At 36.4% G+C, this 19,700-nt stretch overlaps 1 protein-coding gene across 1 annotated transcript in view; it reads right to left on the reverse strand.

Moving 5' to 3' along the window:
- Positions 1-530: 530 nt before the first annotated feature.
- The window catches only part of AQR (aquarius intron-binding spliceosomal factor), a 110,736-nt gene continuing 91,566 nt past the window's right edge, over positions 531-19,700 (reverse strand). Inside the window, exons 28-35 of the mRNA XM_053593785.1 lie at positions 17,879-17,950; positions 16,410-16,597; positions 15,367-15,538; positions 13,367-13,537; positions 11,179-11,264; positions 6,523-6,697; positions 3,983-4,096; positions 531-1,144 (exon numbers count right to left, since the gene is read on the reverse strand). Coding sequence (XP_053449760.1) covers positions 809-1,144; positions 3,983-4,096; positions 6,523-6,697; positions 11,179-11,264; positions 13,367-13,537; positions 15,367-15,538; positions 16,410-16,597; positions 17,879-17,950 — 1,314 coding nt within the window. The 3' untranslated portion in view covers positions 531-808. The remainder of the gene's footprint in view (positions 1,145-3,982; positions 4,097-6,522; positions 6,698-11,178; positions 11,265-13,366; positions 13,538-15,366; positions 15,539-16,409; positions 16,598-17,878; positions 17,951-19,700) is intronic.

Here is a 19,700-nt window from a genome sequence, read left to right on the forward strand (position 1 = left end):
GGGAAAATTCTACCCTGTACACAGGAGTTAAGTTTGCTGACTCTCACTGCCCAGACTAGATCCTGCTTCCTACCCAGATCAATGTGCCATACTTTTCCTATTTAGTTGAATACAAATCCTGGCTCAGCCTCACCAGGGTGTCTGATGCTGCTCTGCCAGCAACCAAACCTTCTAAAATACAGATTAGATTCCAGAGCCTTAACCCGGAGATTCTCATCCATTAGGTCTAAGGTAGGCCCCAAGTATAAACAGACACCCTGAGTGATTTTTAATACAATTTGAGATTTTGGAAAAGGAAATGCATGCAATCTCTTTGATAGATTGGAAAAACCTAGGTCTTACATCAAGGAAGACAAAAAAGAAAACTAAGAAAAAAGAACAGAAATCAAGCATCTGATAGTATGACAGAAAAAACAATTTCCTCCCCAATTTGGACACATGCTTAAGGGCATTTATGGGTAATTCTAATGTGTTTTCCATCCTTTTCTTTAGAGAAGTTCACTAAAAAAGTAGTGTGTTTTGTGTCTTCTATAGAAAAGTTCTTTAATGTAGATAAGATTACAGATATATGGACTCAGTGATCAGGTATCAAAGGAATGGTTATTTGTCCTTCAAAGTAAACAAATGAAAATGGAGTTGTTCATACACCATTTTTTAAAATACATCCAAGACACTGAACAGTTAACAAAAATAAAGACTGAACATTAGTTACTGCCACTGAAATGGCAGAGCAAATATAAAATACAAAAAGCAACTTTACTTAAACTTTATGAATGTCATGTCCTCCCTAAGGAGGGCCACAGTTTGGCTACTTGGTGTCTGCTGGGGCAGGTGTGGCATCATGAGAGGTGTCAGCCTCTGCTGGTTCAGTCATAGCTCCTGCCACAGTACCGGTAGACTCAGGTAGAGCAGGGATGGTATCTGCATTGGAACCGGCTCCTGTCTGATTGGTGGTGGCCTCAGTGTAACCGGGGATAGCATCAGACTGAAAGACTGGGGTTTCCTGACTGGAGCTGGTGTCTGTTGGACTGGGTATGACATCGACTTGAGCAGCTATGGCTTCTTCCTCTGTTTCCAATTCCATTTCTTGATTTGGAACTTCCTCACTTTCTTCTACCATAGCAGGTGGTAGCTGTAATAAAGTCTAATAAAAAAAGAGAGATAACAACATAAACTCAAATGAAAAACACTGTGGTCTATAAAGCTAAGCTCTCCCATCAGCATCATCTTCTTAACAGACACTCTTCACCCTACAGTGCTCCAAAGCACTGCTGGCCATTTTACAGATGTAACATCTCTGATGACAATAGCACCACCTAGATGTCACATATTAATGATGAAAGTACACATTAAATCTTCAGAGAAGAAAACAAAATGATAAGCTATTTGATTTTTAAGCAAAAGAATCTGCTATAACACTTCTGTGAAAAGAAATGGGTGATTAGAACTGACTGCAATAGGCTGGGCGTGGTGGCTAATGTCCATCCTCACACTCCGGGAGGCCGAGGCAGATGGATAGCGTGAGCTCAGGAGTTTGAGACCAGTCTGAGCAAGAGTGAGACACTATCTCTACTAAAAATAGAAAAATTAGGCAAATGGCATGGCGGGTGCCAACAGTCCCAGCTACTGGAGAGGCAGAGGCAAGAGGATCACCTGAGCCCAAGAGTTTGAGGTTGCTTTGAGCTATGATGATGCATTGGCAGTCTACTCAGGGCAACAGAGTGAAAACAGGGGACGGGGGAGGTGGAAAGAACTGACTACAATAGCAACTCAAGAAGGGCCAAATTCATTCAAGGAGGTCTGGGAGGTGAAGAGAAGAACCAAGCCTGAGACAAGGCCATGGCAGGAAGGGAGGACCAGGGCACAGGCTCTGTCCCACTCAAACTGAAAACTGGAGCAGCTCTGGATGCTCAACCTTCCTTTATCCCATGGCATCTAGTGGCTTAGTTCTGCTCAGGGACTATATTTATCAGGCTAAAAATTGAAAAAATTTCAAGTACAATAGCAGCCAAAAATATAAAATACTTAGCAAAAAAGCTAACAGAATATGTGTAAAATCTGTATCCTAAAAACTACAAAAACTGATGAGAAAATTCAATGCAAATCTAAATAAACATATATATTCATAAAAGGGAAGACAATATTATTAAGATGTTAATCTTCCCCAACAGATTCTAAACAATCTTAATCTTCAAAACATTCTTCTTAAAATTACAGCGTGCTTTTTGGGGTAGTAATTGGCTAGATGATTCTAAAATGTTGATAGAACAGCAAAGGAACTAGAATAGCTAAAACAATTTTGAAAAAGAACAAAGCTAAAGCACTTAGCTTATCTCATTCCAAGGTTTTCTATAAAGCTACTATACTCAAGGAGGTGTGGTAATGGCAAAAAGACAGATACACAGAACAATGGAACAAAATAGAGAGCCCAGAAACAGACTCACATAGGTGGTCAACTGATTTTTTTGACTACAGTGACAAGCAACTCAACAGACAAAGCAGTTTGTTTAGGAAATGGTGCTGAAACAATTGGATATTCACACACAAGTAAATAAAACTCAATTCTATCTTGTACCAAAAAACTAACTCAAAATGTATCATACTTCTAAATATCAAAGCTAAAATTACACTAAACTCCCTGGTATCCGGAACCTAAGCAACTGGTACTCTCAAGCAACCGCCAAACTATCCAGCCAAAAAATAAATCAAGAGTTTAAACTTGGTGTGCTGTGCCGTCAGCAAGCTGATGCTTCATGCATCACTCCTGCAGCTCCCCTGTGATTTTTATAAATTGTAAGTATTAATGTGTGTTCCCTGAAGTAAAAAAAATATGATTGTGAAGTGAAAAGTTTACTGAATGCCATTTAAATACAATTGTACTATACACTGCACTGAAAAGCTGTTTGCTAATACAGAAGTTCTACTGTATTTGGAAACACACACTGGCTAAGGGACTTATAGTGAAAATAAATACAAACCTCTTAAAACCCATTAAAAACAAACTCAATAAAAAAAATAACAAGAAACCTAAGCAGACACATCCCCCCCAAAAGATATGCTGATGGCAAATAACCACATTAAAAGGTGTTTAACAACATCATTAGTCATTAGAGAAATAAAAATTAAAATCCACACTGAAGCCTCCTATTACAATGGCCAAAATAAAAAAAGATGTACCATATCAAGTGTGGTTAGGACGTGGAGCAACTAGAACTCTCATACTGCTGATGAGGTGGAAAGTGGTACATTCATTTTGAAAGACAGGTATTTTCTTAAAAAGTTAAGTACATCCTTAACTTTTTACCCTGCTATTCCACTCCTAGGTATTTACCCAAGAAAAAGTGTACACAATTGTGTAAGAATGTGCACAGTGGCTTTATTTGTAACAGTCACAATTGGAAACAACCCAATGTCCATCAATATGTGAATGAGTGAATTATGGTAGATCCACGCAATGGAGTACTACTCAGCAAGAAAAAAGCAAGGACACAACAACATGAATGAATCCTAAAACAATTATTCTGAATAACAGCCTGGAAAAAAAGCCCTAGCATGTTGTATGATGCCATTTATAGACATTTCTAGAAAATGGAGACCAATGTACAGTGACAGAAAGCAGATCCCTGGTTGCTTGGGGAAGGAGAAATGGGAACTAATAAAAGACAAGGAGGGGTTACCAATAGAAATGAGAAAAAAAAACCCTCTGGGACGATGGATGTGTTGACTTGACTATGGTGATAGCTTCACAGGTCTAAACCTACGTAAGAGCATATCAAATTGCATACTTTAATTATGTGTACTTTATGGTATGTTACATTCTATCTGTGTAAAGACGATTAAAAATTAAGAATGCATAAATAGAGGCCTATTTCAGTTAAATTTGGTTTCCTGCAAGGAATGAGGTACTTTAAAGATTTATTCTGCAAAAGAGAAGCTTATTTCAATAGCAAGAAAAATAAGAGCCAATTTTAAGAAAACTCACCTGATGATAATGATGTGTAGTCTGTATCAAATGCATATACATGTTATATACGAAGTTGGCCATCTGGGGCATATTCTTTATTATCTGCACTTCATGAGAGGTTCTTTCTCCATTCTAAAGCAAGGAAAAAAGAAAGTTAAGTATCTAGTGAAAAGATTCTAGAAGCTAACATTTCAATATAAGCCCATTAGATGCAAGTGTAACAGTTTAATGAGGTCTTCATGAAGGGTAGCAAGTGTGTTTACACTGGGAAAAGCTAGAGATTTGAACAGCTAAGAGTCATGAGCTTTTAATACAATTTTGAGCTAGTAAGTAAAACAAGGAGTTTTAGTCTATTAGCTAAGATAGACGAACTCATAAGAGATAAGTAATCATTTAAATAGAAAAATAAACATCATTCAAAGTAGTTTTCCATACCATGTATGCTCCAAAGAAGATCTCAAGGTTATTCAGAAAGAAAATTATTAAAACTATTCTTCTTATTTATATATTTCTAAAGAATAACGGGTAACATTTACTATTATTTAATATATAGACTATTAGTTATAGGGATGAATAATTCAAACATTCTTTTTAAATTGTGGCATCTATCAGAATCATCTAAGGGAAACTATTAAATTGCTAATGGCTGGGCTCCAGACCCTAAGAATTCAGACTCAGTAGGTCTGGAACAGAATGAGGTGATTCTTGAGTTGTTTCTAACAGCCTGGGAAACACTGATATATTGGTACAGGTAAAGTAGAAAAGCAAATGAATACAATATTTGTACTTCTTCCTAAACTACCTTAGAATAGAGGTTAACAAATTTCCTATTTGTAGTCATTAATAAAATGTTTAGAAAGTTCTAACCTTTCTTAATGTAGAACCAATTAGAAAACCATAAAGGGAAAAAAACATATACCAAGAAAAATGATTCTACCTTAAAGTGACAAGTTACTTAAAGTACATGAAGTTAGAAATATTTAGTATGAGGTCGGGCAATGATGTTCAAAAACTCATCCTAGAAAAAGTGCTACACACCTCATTGCTGAGTGTCAATCACTATAGTCACCTTCAAAGTGACTTGACTATCTGGTGACCACAATGATATTCAGCAGTGAGGTATGACAGAGTCTGTTTGCTTATTTCCTAGTGGCTATTCTTGAGATGTAGCCCTTCTCGCCCCTCACACTGTTTCTTGAGCAGAAGATTGGGAGTGCTCTCAACTTGTATGAGTGTCATATAAAGCATCATTTTGCAAGCCTCCTGTTTAGCAGTATTGCCTGATCCAGGTTTCAAGGCTCTATCCCAGACCTCTTTTTTTTTTTTTTTTTGAAGACAGACTCTCACTTTGTCACCCTCTATAGATTGCCGGGTGTCATAGCTCACAGCAACCTCAAACTCCTGGGCTCAAGCAATTTTCTTACCTCAGCCTCCTGAGTAGCTGGGATTATAAGGACCAGCCACATTTTTCTATTTTTAGTAGAGATAGGGTCTTGTTCTTGCTCAGGCTGGACCTGAGCATGGGCCACCATGCCCGGCCTTATTCCAGATCTCTTATCAGGAATCAGCCCACAAAAAACTGAGAAGCTCAGAGCTATAAGATTGGGCCCAGACTCCACAGCCTGACACATAAAGGCTTTATGAGACCCCACCCCATCATTTCTCTCCATCCCTTTCTTCCTATTCCTCCACATCAATATTTCTTAAAAAAAAAAAAAAAAAGGTGCAGTTTTTAAAAAGTACTCAAAATTTTTATTATAAAACAAACACACTGAATTTGACCTTTTTTTAAAAGAGGGATTGGGCAAAGAAGTATACTGTGAATATTTAAGATAATTTTATTTAAAATCCAATGGACCTCCAGAACATTTCATTAAATGAAAAAAGCAAAGCTCAAAAGTGCATAGTGTGTTAACCTTCATGTAAGAAAATAAGTATCTGTTCCTTTCTACGACTATCTACAAAAGGAATATAAGAATATATCAGAAATCAAGGAAACTGGTTACCTATGGGGGGAGGAGGAAAAGGGAAGAAAGAAGAGAGGATAAGAGGGAGGAGCCCTTCTTCCACTCTGCCTTTCTACTGAGTGTATGTGCTCTCCCTGCCCTATTTCCCCTGAAACTTAAGCTTCTTAGAACTCTACTGTTTTTACTGTTTTCAAGGAAATAGTTATGTTCTCCCTACCGAGCTAGAGAGCCAAGACAGTACAATGATAAATAACATAGACTCTGGAGCCAGACTGCTTGGGTTTTCGAATCTTGGATCCTCCACCTTAACTACTCTGACCCTCTGTTTTCCCATTTGTAAAATGAAGTTAATAAGAAGACCTAATAGGGCTATTACAGAGATGAAATGAGATGATGTATGTAAGAAGCTAATTACCTGATACATGGTAAGTACTCAATCAATGTTAGCAGATATTATTTGTATCTAGAAAACCTAACTCAGTTTCTTAGTGCAAGGAGCACTTTAAAACAGTGAATGTGGTTGCCTATAAGAGAAGCCCAACTTCCCGCTCTGGAGAATGCTGTCCCATACAATGAAGAAAGAAGTCCTACCTTTCTAATGGTTGGGAAAGGTTCTGTTGGAATTATATGCAAATGAAGTGGGCGGGCCGTGAGCTGACTGAAGGCTGGAGTTAATTCAAAACAGTTTTGGAAGAGGGATACTCTGGCAAAGATATAAAGTCCAAGTCTGGCTCTAGACATGGCCACCACTAAGCGACGAACATCCCTTTAGGAAACAAAATAATTAGCACACTTTATAATAAACATAGTTATGCAGATACTTTTCCCTTTTTTTCCATATTCCACTAGTCTTGTTTAGTCATGGCAATAAAAAGTTAAACTTCTTAAAAACTTAATAGAATACACATAAAGCTAACCAATATTATGTGACTAGTAAACCAAATAAGTTGATAGTTTATTACTACAAGTTGATAGTTTATTACTACTAACCTCTTGTTGGTTCTCATTTGTGGGGATGGGGGAGATCCCCACAAAATAACCACTGCGCTGATTTAAAAGGTCTAAGTAACAGTATTATGGTACAGCTCAGTTGTCAGTCACCATTTACTCTACCACTAACACTGAGTCAATCCACTTCACCTACCAAATTCTCAGGCCTCGTTAAAGTTCAATTTTACTTCCTAGATAAACTCTTACCACACTGTTTTATACTTATTTATAATAATAAGCACATATGAAAATATAGTATAATGATACAACAACACAGGTTGAGCATCACTAATCTGGAGATCCAAAATCTGAAACATCCCATGAGGTGTCATGCTCAAAACACAAGCACACAACACAGTTTATTCCGTTTTACTAAGGGAAAACACAGTTACCTTCAGGCTATGTATATAAGGTATATAAAATAAATTTGTGTTTAGACTTGGGTCCCATCCCCAAGATATCTCATCGTGTACTTACAAATGTCCCAAAATCTGAAAAAATTTGAAATTCAAAACACTTCAGGTCTTGAGCATTTTGAATAAGGGATATTCAACCTGTAATATCAAGTCTTATTCATGTATTTACTCTAGTATGTAGATTCAATGCCTGGCCTACAAAAGGTATTCAATGTTAAAACTTAATCTATTCTATGTCATGAGACTTCTGCAAAGAATTGATCACAAGCCTCCCTGGTTATTTAAGACTCTAAAGGTATTCAATGTTCACATGAAAAGTTATAAAAATAGTTAAACTGAATGACTCAATTATACATGTCACTGGCTAACTGATGGAAAATGTCAGTTTTCTTTAGTCTATTGTTTAAAAAGAAAAAGTTGGCTCGGTGCCCGTAACACAGTGGTTATGGTGCCAGCCACATGCACCACCGAGGCTGGTGGGTTCAAGCAACAACAATGACAATTGCAACAAAAAATAGCAGGGCATTGTGGCGGGCACCTGTAGTCTCAGCTACTTGGGAGGCTGAAGCAAGAAAATTGCTTAAGCAAGAGTTTAAAGTTGCTGTGAGCTGTGACCCCATGGCACTCTACTGGGGGCAACATAGTGAGTGAGACTCTGTCTCCAAAATAAATAAATAAATAAATAAATAAATAAATAGAAAAAGTTTTCTTCAAAATGGCTTGGATTGAATAAATTCATAAAAGATGGCTGTATATTAAGATTTCATCTCACTATTAGAATGTGCTTTAGTAAGAAAAGATACCTTTGACTTTAAATACAGAGGACAGTTTGTTTTCTTGGGACGCTGTTGTCTGGCTATTTAAATTTTTTAGTACTCTACAAAAGAGAATACTTTCATGAAGAATAATAAGGTGTAAAAAAATCACCCCCAATCCCTGAAAGAAAGTGTTAATGACTGTTTACACTTAATGTTGCAGAGATCATAAAACCATCCCCGGAGAGGACCAGGATTTAGAATGTTTATCTGATAGTTTTTCTTTGTCTCTGCGGCAAGTTATTTTGGGAATACCTCTAATTCGGTCTCATTTTCTATGGTGTTTGATGGTCTTAAAAAGAATCACTTCCCTTATCAGGAAGTGCTGTATGATACCATTACATAATTTATCAGTTATGGTCTGAGGAGTGTGTGTTTTGGGGGGAAGGGGGAGTTAAGGTGGGGATCTGTACCCTTTCTCCAGCACACACACAAACTTAGGTAGAAGGGGAAAACATGCTCCTTTATAAGAATTTTGAGGAATCTCTACATTTGAGAGCCAATGGATTCATAAAGGAAATAGTATCTTTATCTTCTAGGTTACTGTAAGCTAAATTATTTATTATGTTCTCCGTATTTCCTTGGAACCCCAAGGAGTCATTCTATAGGTGAGTGGTTTCAATACTGCAAAATGAACGTTCACTGCTAGAAATACTGAGCATGAGTTCTCACACAAATTTTATAAAGGAAAGTATGGTTAAAGTTTATATTGTCAGGGGAAGAAAGCAGTGGTGGTGGAAGGAAGTGTTGTTTTCATGGTGATCACTGTGTTATGTTCAGTCTCCCCCCTCACATCCAGAAGGTTTCTATCTCTAGACAGAGCACAGATACATTGCAATTACAGGGACCAGTACGCTGCAGTATGGCAGCTTTTATAATTATGATCTCTACTACACATAAGGAGATAGGAACTAAGTCTTCTGCAGAGTGACATATAGTATCTTCCAAGGATATATTTATTGTCTCCCTCACTGGCCTCTAACCTCCATGAAGGCAAAGATCATGACTGTTAGATTTATTACTGTGTATCAAGAACCTAGCACACTGCCAAATAATAAATGGACCTGAAACTATTTGTTAAATGAATGATCAAACTGCCAAGCAAAAAAAAAGCAACAAGTGAGAGGCAGGGTTTCTTGGAGCTGTATATTAAAAGCAGGGCAATGGAGATTAGCATCTTCTTTCTTATTCCCCAGAAAATGGCTCAACAGAAGGAGCACTGTTAAACAACAGAACCAACACCCCATGAGAAACTCTGTGAGGAAATAAGACAAAGCTGCAGCCTCACTACCTCCTTCTGAACAGGTCCCAAGCGTTTCTACCCGTACCTAAGCTATGCATATCAGTTAGGGACAAGAACAATGAAGGCTAGACAAGGACTAGAAATGTTCCCCTACTCTGGCTTCCAAACAGCTCCACACATCCCAAAACAGGTCTCTGGAACTGAAGCTGGCTCCTACCCCATTAGTCTACCCAGGATAAAAATGGTGTGAGTAAAAACAGTATGGCAGGCACCTGGAAAACAGTACAACAGCTCCTTAAAAGGCTAAACGGAAACACTATGCTAAGTGGAAGGGGCCAGTCACAAAAGATCACATATTGTATGATCCCATTTACATGAAGTGTCCAAATTAGGCAAATCTACAGAAACAGACAGTAGTAATGGTGACAAGGGTTTAGGGGGTTATTTGGATGAGTGTATTTTTGCTTAGAAAATTCTGAAATGCAACATAATACTAAAATAAAGGTTTCTTTTACTCCTCCATTTATATAAGCATTTTATCATCAAAATCTTTTTAAGTTTCCAGAAATACTAGGCAAAGAACAGCACAGAACTAAAGTGGCCGGAATTTGAAAAGCACACAGGAAAAAACTACCATAGAGTAAGAGAAAAGGGATAAAGAAGCACTATCATATAATTTCACTCTAAGTATTTGAGATTTTCATTATATAAGTCATAATAATGGCTCATCCGATGCCAGTTACAAATCTTAACAAGGAAAAATAATTTTTCCTTTTTAGAAAAGTTAAACAAGCAAAAATAAACACTGTTTTAGAATGCTATTGTTTGAAAAAATTTCTGAAACACTACATTTTTGCTTACTCTTACATAAAAGTTATCAGTCTAATGGAATCTGATCATTGGGTTAAGCTCCAAATAGATCTTGACTTAATGACATTTTGAGAGCCTGAAGAATTTTCTTTTTACATATACCCAATAAAATAAACTCTCCTTATAGTTTTGCTAGTAAGTCATTCGTGATGAAGGTTTATATAAAAATAAACAGCTGCTTTGTATAAAGTAGACATTATTCCCATAAATCTCTAGCTCATAAATACATCACAATAAATGATAAAAATAGATTATTGTTTGTTTTGACAATTCTTAATCCTAAGAGAACAAATGGCTCCTTCATCCTCTAACACTGAAGCTAAAAGATGTGTGTGGGAAAAAAATCAGAAAACTTGTACAATGAAAATTTATTCCTGGAAATGTAGTTTTTCAAATAAAAGTTAATTTCTTTGAAAAAAAAAAAATTTATTCCTAAGAGAGTTTTTACCTCTTTATGCCCTTTAATTTCTGATACCAAGTTTCTAACAGATATAGGATAGGTTAAGATTTTATAATAAAATACTCTGAATGTTACTAAAGAGTTAAAATATTAAAATTACTAAAGTATTTAAGAGTAAAAAAACTCAGTGAAGGGGCAGCGCCCGTGGCTCAAAGGAGTAGGGCACCGGCCCCATATACCAGAGGTGGCAGGTTCAAACCTGGCCCCAGCCAAAAACTGCAAAGAGAAAAAAAAAAAAAAAAACACCTCAGTGGCAATGGTTAACTATAAAAGGAATCTGATAATGCTACATTCCAACAAAAAGCACCAAAAGTTACCATAACAATTAATTATAATTTTTCTTGCTACTTCAATTTTAATTATAATTTAAACTTAAAACAATTAGTGGTAGAAGTTCAAAATTGAAGTAGACAGTAAAGTTCAGTAATATTAGGGAAGTTTTTTCCTACATACCTCAGATGGCCCACTGCCCTGGTTCGTACTAGGGAAAGAAGAATATAATCATTCTGTTGGCCTTGGAATCTATCAACAGTTGTTACCTAAGAAGAACAAAGGAGAACTATGATATATTTTCAAAAACACAATGAAAAGCCTCTAGACATCCTACAAATGATGTCCTAGAAGCAAGCATCTGATCCTTAAAATAATCCGAAAAGAAATATAATCGTAGGCTTGGAATTCCCAGAACAAGTTAATGAACACTATTAAATAAACCATAGTAACCACATTAAGCTATGTCTTTATGTCATTCACACTTACAGAACTTGTCTGTACCTCTGCCAATAACGAAATAACTATTTTTGGAATTAATTCCCCCATTAGAATGCCAAACTCTATGCAACCAGGAACCATGTTAAGATTATTAACTGGCACCCCAGTCTGATGCCCAGCAATCAAACTTAGTACACTCGTTTATCATTTAACATATAACCAGTATTTATCTATAGCATTCCTTTGTCAAATGAAAAAATAAATCTTTATAGTACTTTTTGTTCAATTTGAAAATGTATGTACAAATAGGAAAGTTCAGTAAGACTTCAGTCACTGTATTAGTGACAAAATTCCAGTACCGGCACTCAGGCATTGAGCTTTCTTTGGTATGTCTTTGTATAGCGCCCAGACTGATCTCGAACTCCTGGGGTCCTGCTGCCCCCGCCTCCCAGAGGACTGGAATGATAGGCATGAGCCACTGCACCCGGCCGATTTCTAAACGTTCTATGTTTCAAAGTTACTAGGGTCTTATTTTTACTCTCCATATTCATGGAGTATTCTGCAGTGTCTACTCTTCCCTGTATTCTTTTTTGTTTTCATTCCATGATTTTTTTTTACCAGTTCACTTTTCATCTGAGTTCTCCCATTTCCCTGTTTTATAGCTTTTCCTGACAGAAATGGGTACTTCATTAAATATTTCTAAATTTTTATCACATCAAGGTGTACGTGAAATTTTCATCTGTTCCAGGCCAGCACACTTTTTAGAGTATGTGTCTTGTGTATGTTTTAATGCTCTTTTCCTCATTTCCCCTATAAATTGAATTTATGCTAGTTCCTTTTTTACTATTCATCACTAAATCAGTTTAAATTAGCTACACTTAAAAGGTTAAGTTGGGGTCCATAAAGCTCTTTTCTGAACAAGGCTGGATGGTTTTTGCAACAAAATGCCTTCTTCTCTTCTGCTACTGTTGAGATAGTCTGCTTCTTGCAAATGCAGCTCACCTTTAGGTTCTTCCTTTCAGCTCCTGTGAACCAATCTGGGAACAGCAGGGCTTTTGCTCACCCCAATTCCTGCACCCACTGTTGAATGACAGGGATGTGACTCTTATACCTAAGAGTATGCTTCTCATCTTCAGAAAGTATTCTTTCTGGCACTTTCAGGACTAGTCCCTAAATTCTCTTCCTCTCACGTTTTCTTCCTGATCTGTATCATCTCAATAAATATGGACTTTGTCCCCTCTTCCTCCTATTTTCCTCTGTTGCTTCTGGGTGATTTCCAAAAAAAGGTGAAAAGGCTTTTACATCGCCATGCTCACAACCAAAGTCCTAAATTTACCATTAGAAATAAAGCTCATGTGCACATAAAGTTCGTATGCACTTTAAATACTAAATTTACATATATTACGTTTTATTATTTTCTAATTTACACAACTTTATTAATAGAATCAAGCACCATTCTTATTTGATATTACGTATCACTTTTTATTACACACGAAATATATATTTTTAAATCCCCTAAGGTCTACATACATTTTACAATCTTTCCTTATCTCCAAGATAGCCTCCCCTCTATATAATGAAAAGCAGTCAAATCACACTTTTGGAAAATAAAACAAACATATTTCTACTTGTAACAGTACATAAACTAAAATGTTACCTATTACTTTAGCAACCAAAAGTTTCTGAAAGTTTTATTTCTGATTACTATCAAAAAAAAAAACCTTAGTAGAGACAAATTCACAACAAACCATTAAATTGGCAGATAGCGTTGCCAGATATTTATAGTAGCTATTATTTCATTTTCTCACATATCTTAAAAAGAGACAGTAAAGACACAAAGTAGAACAATATAAATATCTCATGATAAACATAAACCTTTCCATCATGCTAAAATGATGAATAACAGAACATATTACATTCACAGAATTACCTTATTTGGTCTTCCTATCAACGGATTGTTCCCACATCTCCTGTTGATGATGTCACGAATAAGATGTTTTTGGCCATTATATGTTGTTAGAATACTGATCTTGTCAGCAGGGTAACCAAGTAAACACATGTACATGAAAAGTGCCACTGCATACTCTGCCTCTCCAAGATTCTGTAATGCAAACACAATCAGATTGCACATTTATTTCCTTTTGTGTCAATTTTATTTTTTTTATTAAATCATAAACACATAGATTATGTATACATTAATGTACTTATGGGGTACAATGTGCTGATTTCATATATAATTAGGAACTCTTACATCACACTGGTTAATATCATTTTGTCTACTTAATTCTTGTGTTAAGACATTTGTACTCTATGCTTAATAGATCCGACATGTACCCTTGCATTATGCACCATAAGTGTGATCCCACCATTCACCCTCCCTCCATGTGACCTCCCCCCTCCCCTCCCTCCTTCATCCTGGGCCATAGCTGTGTGTCAATTTTATAAAGAAAATGGCTTATTCACTTAGCACATCACAAGAAGTGAGGACTTAATAACCTAGATAAGTGAACATCTTTCATGAAACTGAGAGGTAACTTTACTCTAGGTTAACACGGATAAAAGAAAACTTTAACATTTGCAACATATTTGCAATACATGGAATAATCATAAAATAAAGCTTTAACATAAAGGAACAAAGTAACTATCTAAGAAGCCAGTACAAAATCCAGTCTAATGGCATATACCTCTAGCTGAATTTTGGCTAAATTAGACTCCAACAATTCATAGATAGTAAAGATACAAAGTAGAACATCTATAGGTCACACCTCTTCTCAGGCTACAAATATACAAATACAATAATTTGATTTAATATAACCAAGTACTTGGAAGGAAAATAAGATCTTTACAAGTTACAGCTACACATACACATTTAAGCCGGTAATACAATTTTTTGTGAATGATTCAAGATCTTTAATTTAACTAACAAAATATATTAGCTATTTGCTGTAAAGGAAAAAACTTTTTGAATAATCCTAAATGCTCCCACCCAAAGAATCTTATCTTTTGAGGTATCTGCTGCCAGACCTTTTTATATTATGTTAGATTATCTGGACATATTTCTATATTTATGTTTTGCTGTTTCTTTTCAAAAATGAGACACTATATACTTTGCAACTTGCTTTTTTTCATTTGATAAGGCATAAACATTTTTCCCATCAGTAAACACTTTAAGATGTTACCATTCTTAGTAGCTATGCAGTATTTCTTTTACATGGAATAGGGAATAATGTTAATTAATTCTTAATGACAGATATTTAGGTTGTTTCCCATTTCAAAAATAATTTGTAGTGAAGATTATTTAAGCATATGTTTTAGTAAACTCACCCATTTTATCTTTTTAAGATAAATTCCTAGAAGTGAGAACATTGTTTTTAACACATACTAACAATCTGCCCCCAAATTATTTTCCTGCTAACATTGTGTAAGTATAGCATCTCCCAAACCTACCCTAACAGTGAGTATATTCAAAGAGGTGAAAATATGATCCAGTAATTTATACTTGTTATAAATCTTTTTTGGTGTGCACATTCTTATCCTTATCGCATTTCTGTGTTAAGGTACTGACTTTTTTTTAAAGTAATTTATAGGAGTCATATATATTCAGAATTTAACTTAATCTTGTTAAATATTGAAAATAAATTAATCATTATTTTTCTTTATGACTTCTGCTTTGGTAACAAGCTTAGGAAGACTCTTCTCATCCCAATATATATTCATCAATGTTTTCTTCTAATAGTTTCTACTATGTTTATAGTAAGTTTCTTTTCTTTAGCATATGTATCTGTAATCCATCTGAAATTGATTTTTCTAATAAGGTGAGGCTCTAACTTTCCTTTTATCAATGGCTAGCCAAATGGTTCAATATCACTGATTTAGGTAGTACATCAGACAAAGACAAAATAAACTTTAAAGCTTCATGATTTTTCTTACCTGATAAAAGTAAGGATTAGGTTCAGACTCTCCTACTCCCTGAAAATCTTCAACATTAATTAGCTGGAAGTCATACAGCAAGCCAGCATTTGCTGTGCTAAACTCCGGCAAAAGCTGCACGTGGGGCAAGTTTCCTAGATTCTTATATCGCCAGTTGTAGAGATTGCACAAGCTTTCCAAAAACAAATACCCCCCAACAGGAAATATTAGCAACGTAAAATCTCTTTTCATATACCTCAGGAGGTTTCTAAGAACTGTACTTCCTTTTTACTTCTATGTTACTCATTTTAAATAATAATGCTTTTTTGATTTTACTCTCCTTACTTCAATCCCAGGGTCGGAAGACTGAAGACATTATAAAAATGATAGCTCTATTGTGCTGAGGTAAATGCTATCTTTAGCTTCTTAAATTAAAAAATCAAGGAACAAGGGCTGGGCGGTGGTTCATGCTTGTAACCTTTGCATTCTGGGAGGCCAAGGTGGGAGTACTGCTTGAGCTCAGAAGTTCGAAACCAGCCTGAGCAAGAGTGAGACCCTGTGTCTAAAAATTGCCAGGCACTGTGGCAGGCACCTATGGTCCCAGCTATTCTGGAATAAGAAGAGAAAGGCACAAAGTAGAGTAAGATGTCACAGAATGGTCTCTTTATCACTGACAGCTGCCACTAGTACAGTTTCATGGCAAGGAGGCAATCCAGTGCTTTCTTACAGCACCAGCTACCAAACCCTGACCCTATTGCCTGGGGGAAGACCTCTGAAAGTGCTGGTCCATTAACTATATCTTTTGAGGATACAAAGAAAGGGGAAGGGACAGTGAAAAGAAGTCTCTGTAAGGCATTATAACCTCAGTGATTAAAATGAAGAAAATTATTTAGTTGGTCAATTAGTATCTCATCTAGAAAGTAATAAAGGCGATTTGAGATTTATAAATGGCAAGTTCCCGGATGGCAGGGAATGCTAAAGCCTATATAAAAGATGTTTACAAATACTTGGATCATGGAACTAACTTCCTTAAACAGGAGTGATTTGTTTTTTGCCTCCTTTACCTCGCTCTGGCTCTCCCTTGAGCATCCAGATCCACTGTAGGAACTCCAACACGGACAAAGCGAGTAAAGAGAGACTGCTCCATGTTTGAATACTTCTGAAAGGCCATGTTCTTAATGACTGGAGGTAACTGGTGATGATCACCAATCATAATCCATCGTTTCAGTCGGCTAAATCCATCCTGAGGATTCTAGAAATGAAAAGTGAAGAAGTGGCTAAATGCTGTAATCAACACATTATCCTATTAGTCTCCAACTTACTGCATAAAAGACTTAATCAGATGGCTTCCTTAGCTTACAAATTCTCAATCTTTGTCCCTTCTACACAAAGGAGTCTGCCAAATTCACAGAACAAGTGAATCAAGTATGTATTCCACTGCTCTTGGTTGAGAGGGCAAGGGGGGTGGTGGAGGCACTGAAAAGTCAAACATGGAATTACTGTACTCTTAACTGGCAGAATAACCCAAAGAGGTCTGGAAGGCTGAGGTCAGCAATGGGCATTTAACAATGTACAGAAGGAAAGAGAAGCCCAAGAGAAATGGAGAAATGCAAAGTAAATACCTTGCTGAGGACTAGCTCTATACCCACCAAGGCAATAAAAACTGTATCTTCCTTAATGTTCTAAACTACTCTTCAATTTCCTACTCTGTCTGTCTCCTTCTTCTTTGAAACATATCCTGATAAAATTCATTCCAAGTTACAATAGTCTGGTTTCTAAAAACAACTTTTGGCATTCAATTTATCTGTATATTAAAGCAGTCTCTATTCTTAAATTGGGAATTCCACATTTTGTTTCTAATGCTCCAATAGTAAAGAATATTGTACAGTAAGAAATTTCTTAAATATCACCATTTAGCTCAAAAACTTAGGCAAAAAGAAAGGCACTGCACTCAAAGAACATAAAAAATAATTCTAGATAAACTTGTAACAAAAGAAATAAACAGCTCATCTTCCCTTCAAACTGTGTAACAATATGATTTTCTTGAATAAAATTACTATGTCTTTTCAGAACTACTCTATTTCTATAGACTATAGTTTTAAATAGTACTCCTACAAATAATATTAATAAATATGGTCACCTTGGGAAACTATGCACTGATGCCAGGATCTAGTACATCCTTCAAACCAATTTTGGAACTCTTTCCCTAGAATGGCCATCAGCACTGTCATCGTAAAAGGCTGACAATGAAGTTCACAGATTCACCTTAGAAAAAGTGCTTTGAAGGGTGGACCAGGCACTGGCATTGGTGCATAACTTCCCAAGGTGGGGTCCTTTAAAGGTGAACATAATAATATTCAAGCAATGAGGTATGTAGCACTTTTTTAAGGATGAGTTCACGAACTTCATTGTCCAACCCCATATAATTGTGGCTATCACCAATCCCAAACTGCAGCTTTCTGATGCTGTTCCCTCAAATTCTTAAAAATTCCCCCAAATTCTATTTTCTTTGTTTCAGATGTTAATTTCTTACCTGTAGAAGAAGAGGAATAAAAGTTTCTATCTCCAGAATCTGAGCAGCCTCTTCCATTAAAATGTTGTCATACTGAGAAAAAGAGGAAAAGTTGTCACAAACTATGCTTAAAATTGCAACCAAAGACTGGGCGGCGCCTGTGGCTCAGTGGGTAGGGTGCCAGCCCCATATACCAAGGGTGGCGGGTTTGAACCCAGCCCCGACCAAACTGCAACGAAAAAATAGCCGGGCGTTGTGGCGGGCGCCTGTAGTCCCAGCTACTTGGGAGGCTGAGGCAGGAGAATCACCCCAGCCCAAGAGCTGGAGGTTGCTGTGCGCTGTGACACCACGGCACTCTACCCAGGGTGACAAAGTGAGACTCTGTCTCTTTAAAAAAAAAAAAAAAAAAAAAGCCAAGACTACCACCACAACCATAACAACCATCCCCCCCAAACCCCAAATAATTTCAGATAAAAATAACGTACAAATTATTCAAATAAAAGTTCTTGATCTCATTTATCATTATGCCCCTGGGTGTCCAATTCAAGTCCTTAATCCTCAGGAAAGCCCTCTAATTATACCTACTACTCTACATCAAGGAAATATCATGTATCATTTCTTGGATTACAATATCAATTTACATCAGCAACGATCAATTTATAATTATACATGAAGTTATTCCCACTGGTACTTCCACACTAGGTAGTAGTACTTGGGAGTAATTTTTTTTTCTTATAAATCCTACCCATCACAACAGTCCACTTCTGTCTTACCTCCAGCCATTCAATCCATCAGCATAAAACATGTCAACCTTAAATAGACTCCCTCTTGAGTCCATTTACTTTTCTCTATTTCTATCAGCACTACCCTTCTAAAAGTCCAAGCCATCACTATGAGTACTGCTGGCAATCTCCTTATTAGTTCCTCCCTTTCCTGTCTTGACTTCTCTTAAGCCATGGATATACCAATCATAGGATCATGTCACTTACCGGTTTCAAACCCTCCTATTGTTTTAGGTGGGGAAAGTTCCTTAATATGGCCTGCTGGGAGGTATTAACAAGGGCTTATATCCAATCTGGCCCCCGACTTTCTTTCCTACTTTAACTGTCACCTTCTTCCTTACTAAGTTTGAACCATACTGATCTTTTCAGTTTCTCTGAAGGCAAAATCTTTCCTGCTACAAGCCCTTTGCACATGCTATTCTCACTTCACTTTTAGTCTACTTGACTCTTTCTCATGAGTACAAGTATCAGCCTGAAAACCACCTTATCCAGGCCTTCTTTGACCTCCCAATCTAAAACTGATCTCACAATACTGTTTTCTTTGTATTACAGAATACCACAATTTATAATACTCTATCATTATGTTTACTTGTTTGATGTCTGTATCCATTCCCCTGTAATGTTCCCTGTAATGTTAGGTACCACCCAATGAAAAAGCAAGTCTTTCTCTAACATAAGGAAATTTCGTTCTTTCCTTGATAATTACTGCTTCTTCTACCTACCCAATTCTCTCCTTGATTTCTTTTCCACCTGTTTTAATCTTTTCTTTTCACTTCTAATTCTGATTACTACATAGTATAACATTCTATTTTTTGTTTTGTTGGTGCAATATCTTCTTCACGAAACTCACCAAGTACAAGTTAGAGTTCTTCTGTTTTTTATTTTTAAATTTTTCTCCCCTTATTTTATTTTCTAGGGACACAGAGTGTAAGAGGAGCATATTTAGTTTAAATGCTTAATTACCTCTTTTCTTTCAAACTAATTGTTTATATGCCCTGTAATTTCTGTGCTACTCATGTTTACCAAAAGATGCTGTATTTATCCAGGATTGGAGGCTGAGC

This window comes from Nycticebus coucang, chromosome 6 (genome assembly GCF_027406575.1).
Source record: "Nycticebus coucang isolate mNycCou1 chromosome 6, mNycCou1.pri, whole genome shotgun sequence".
NCBI lineage: Eukaryota > Metazoa > Chordata > Mammalia > Primates > Lorisidae > Nycticebus > Nycticebus coucang.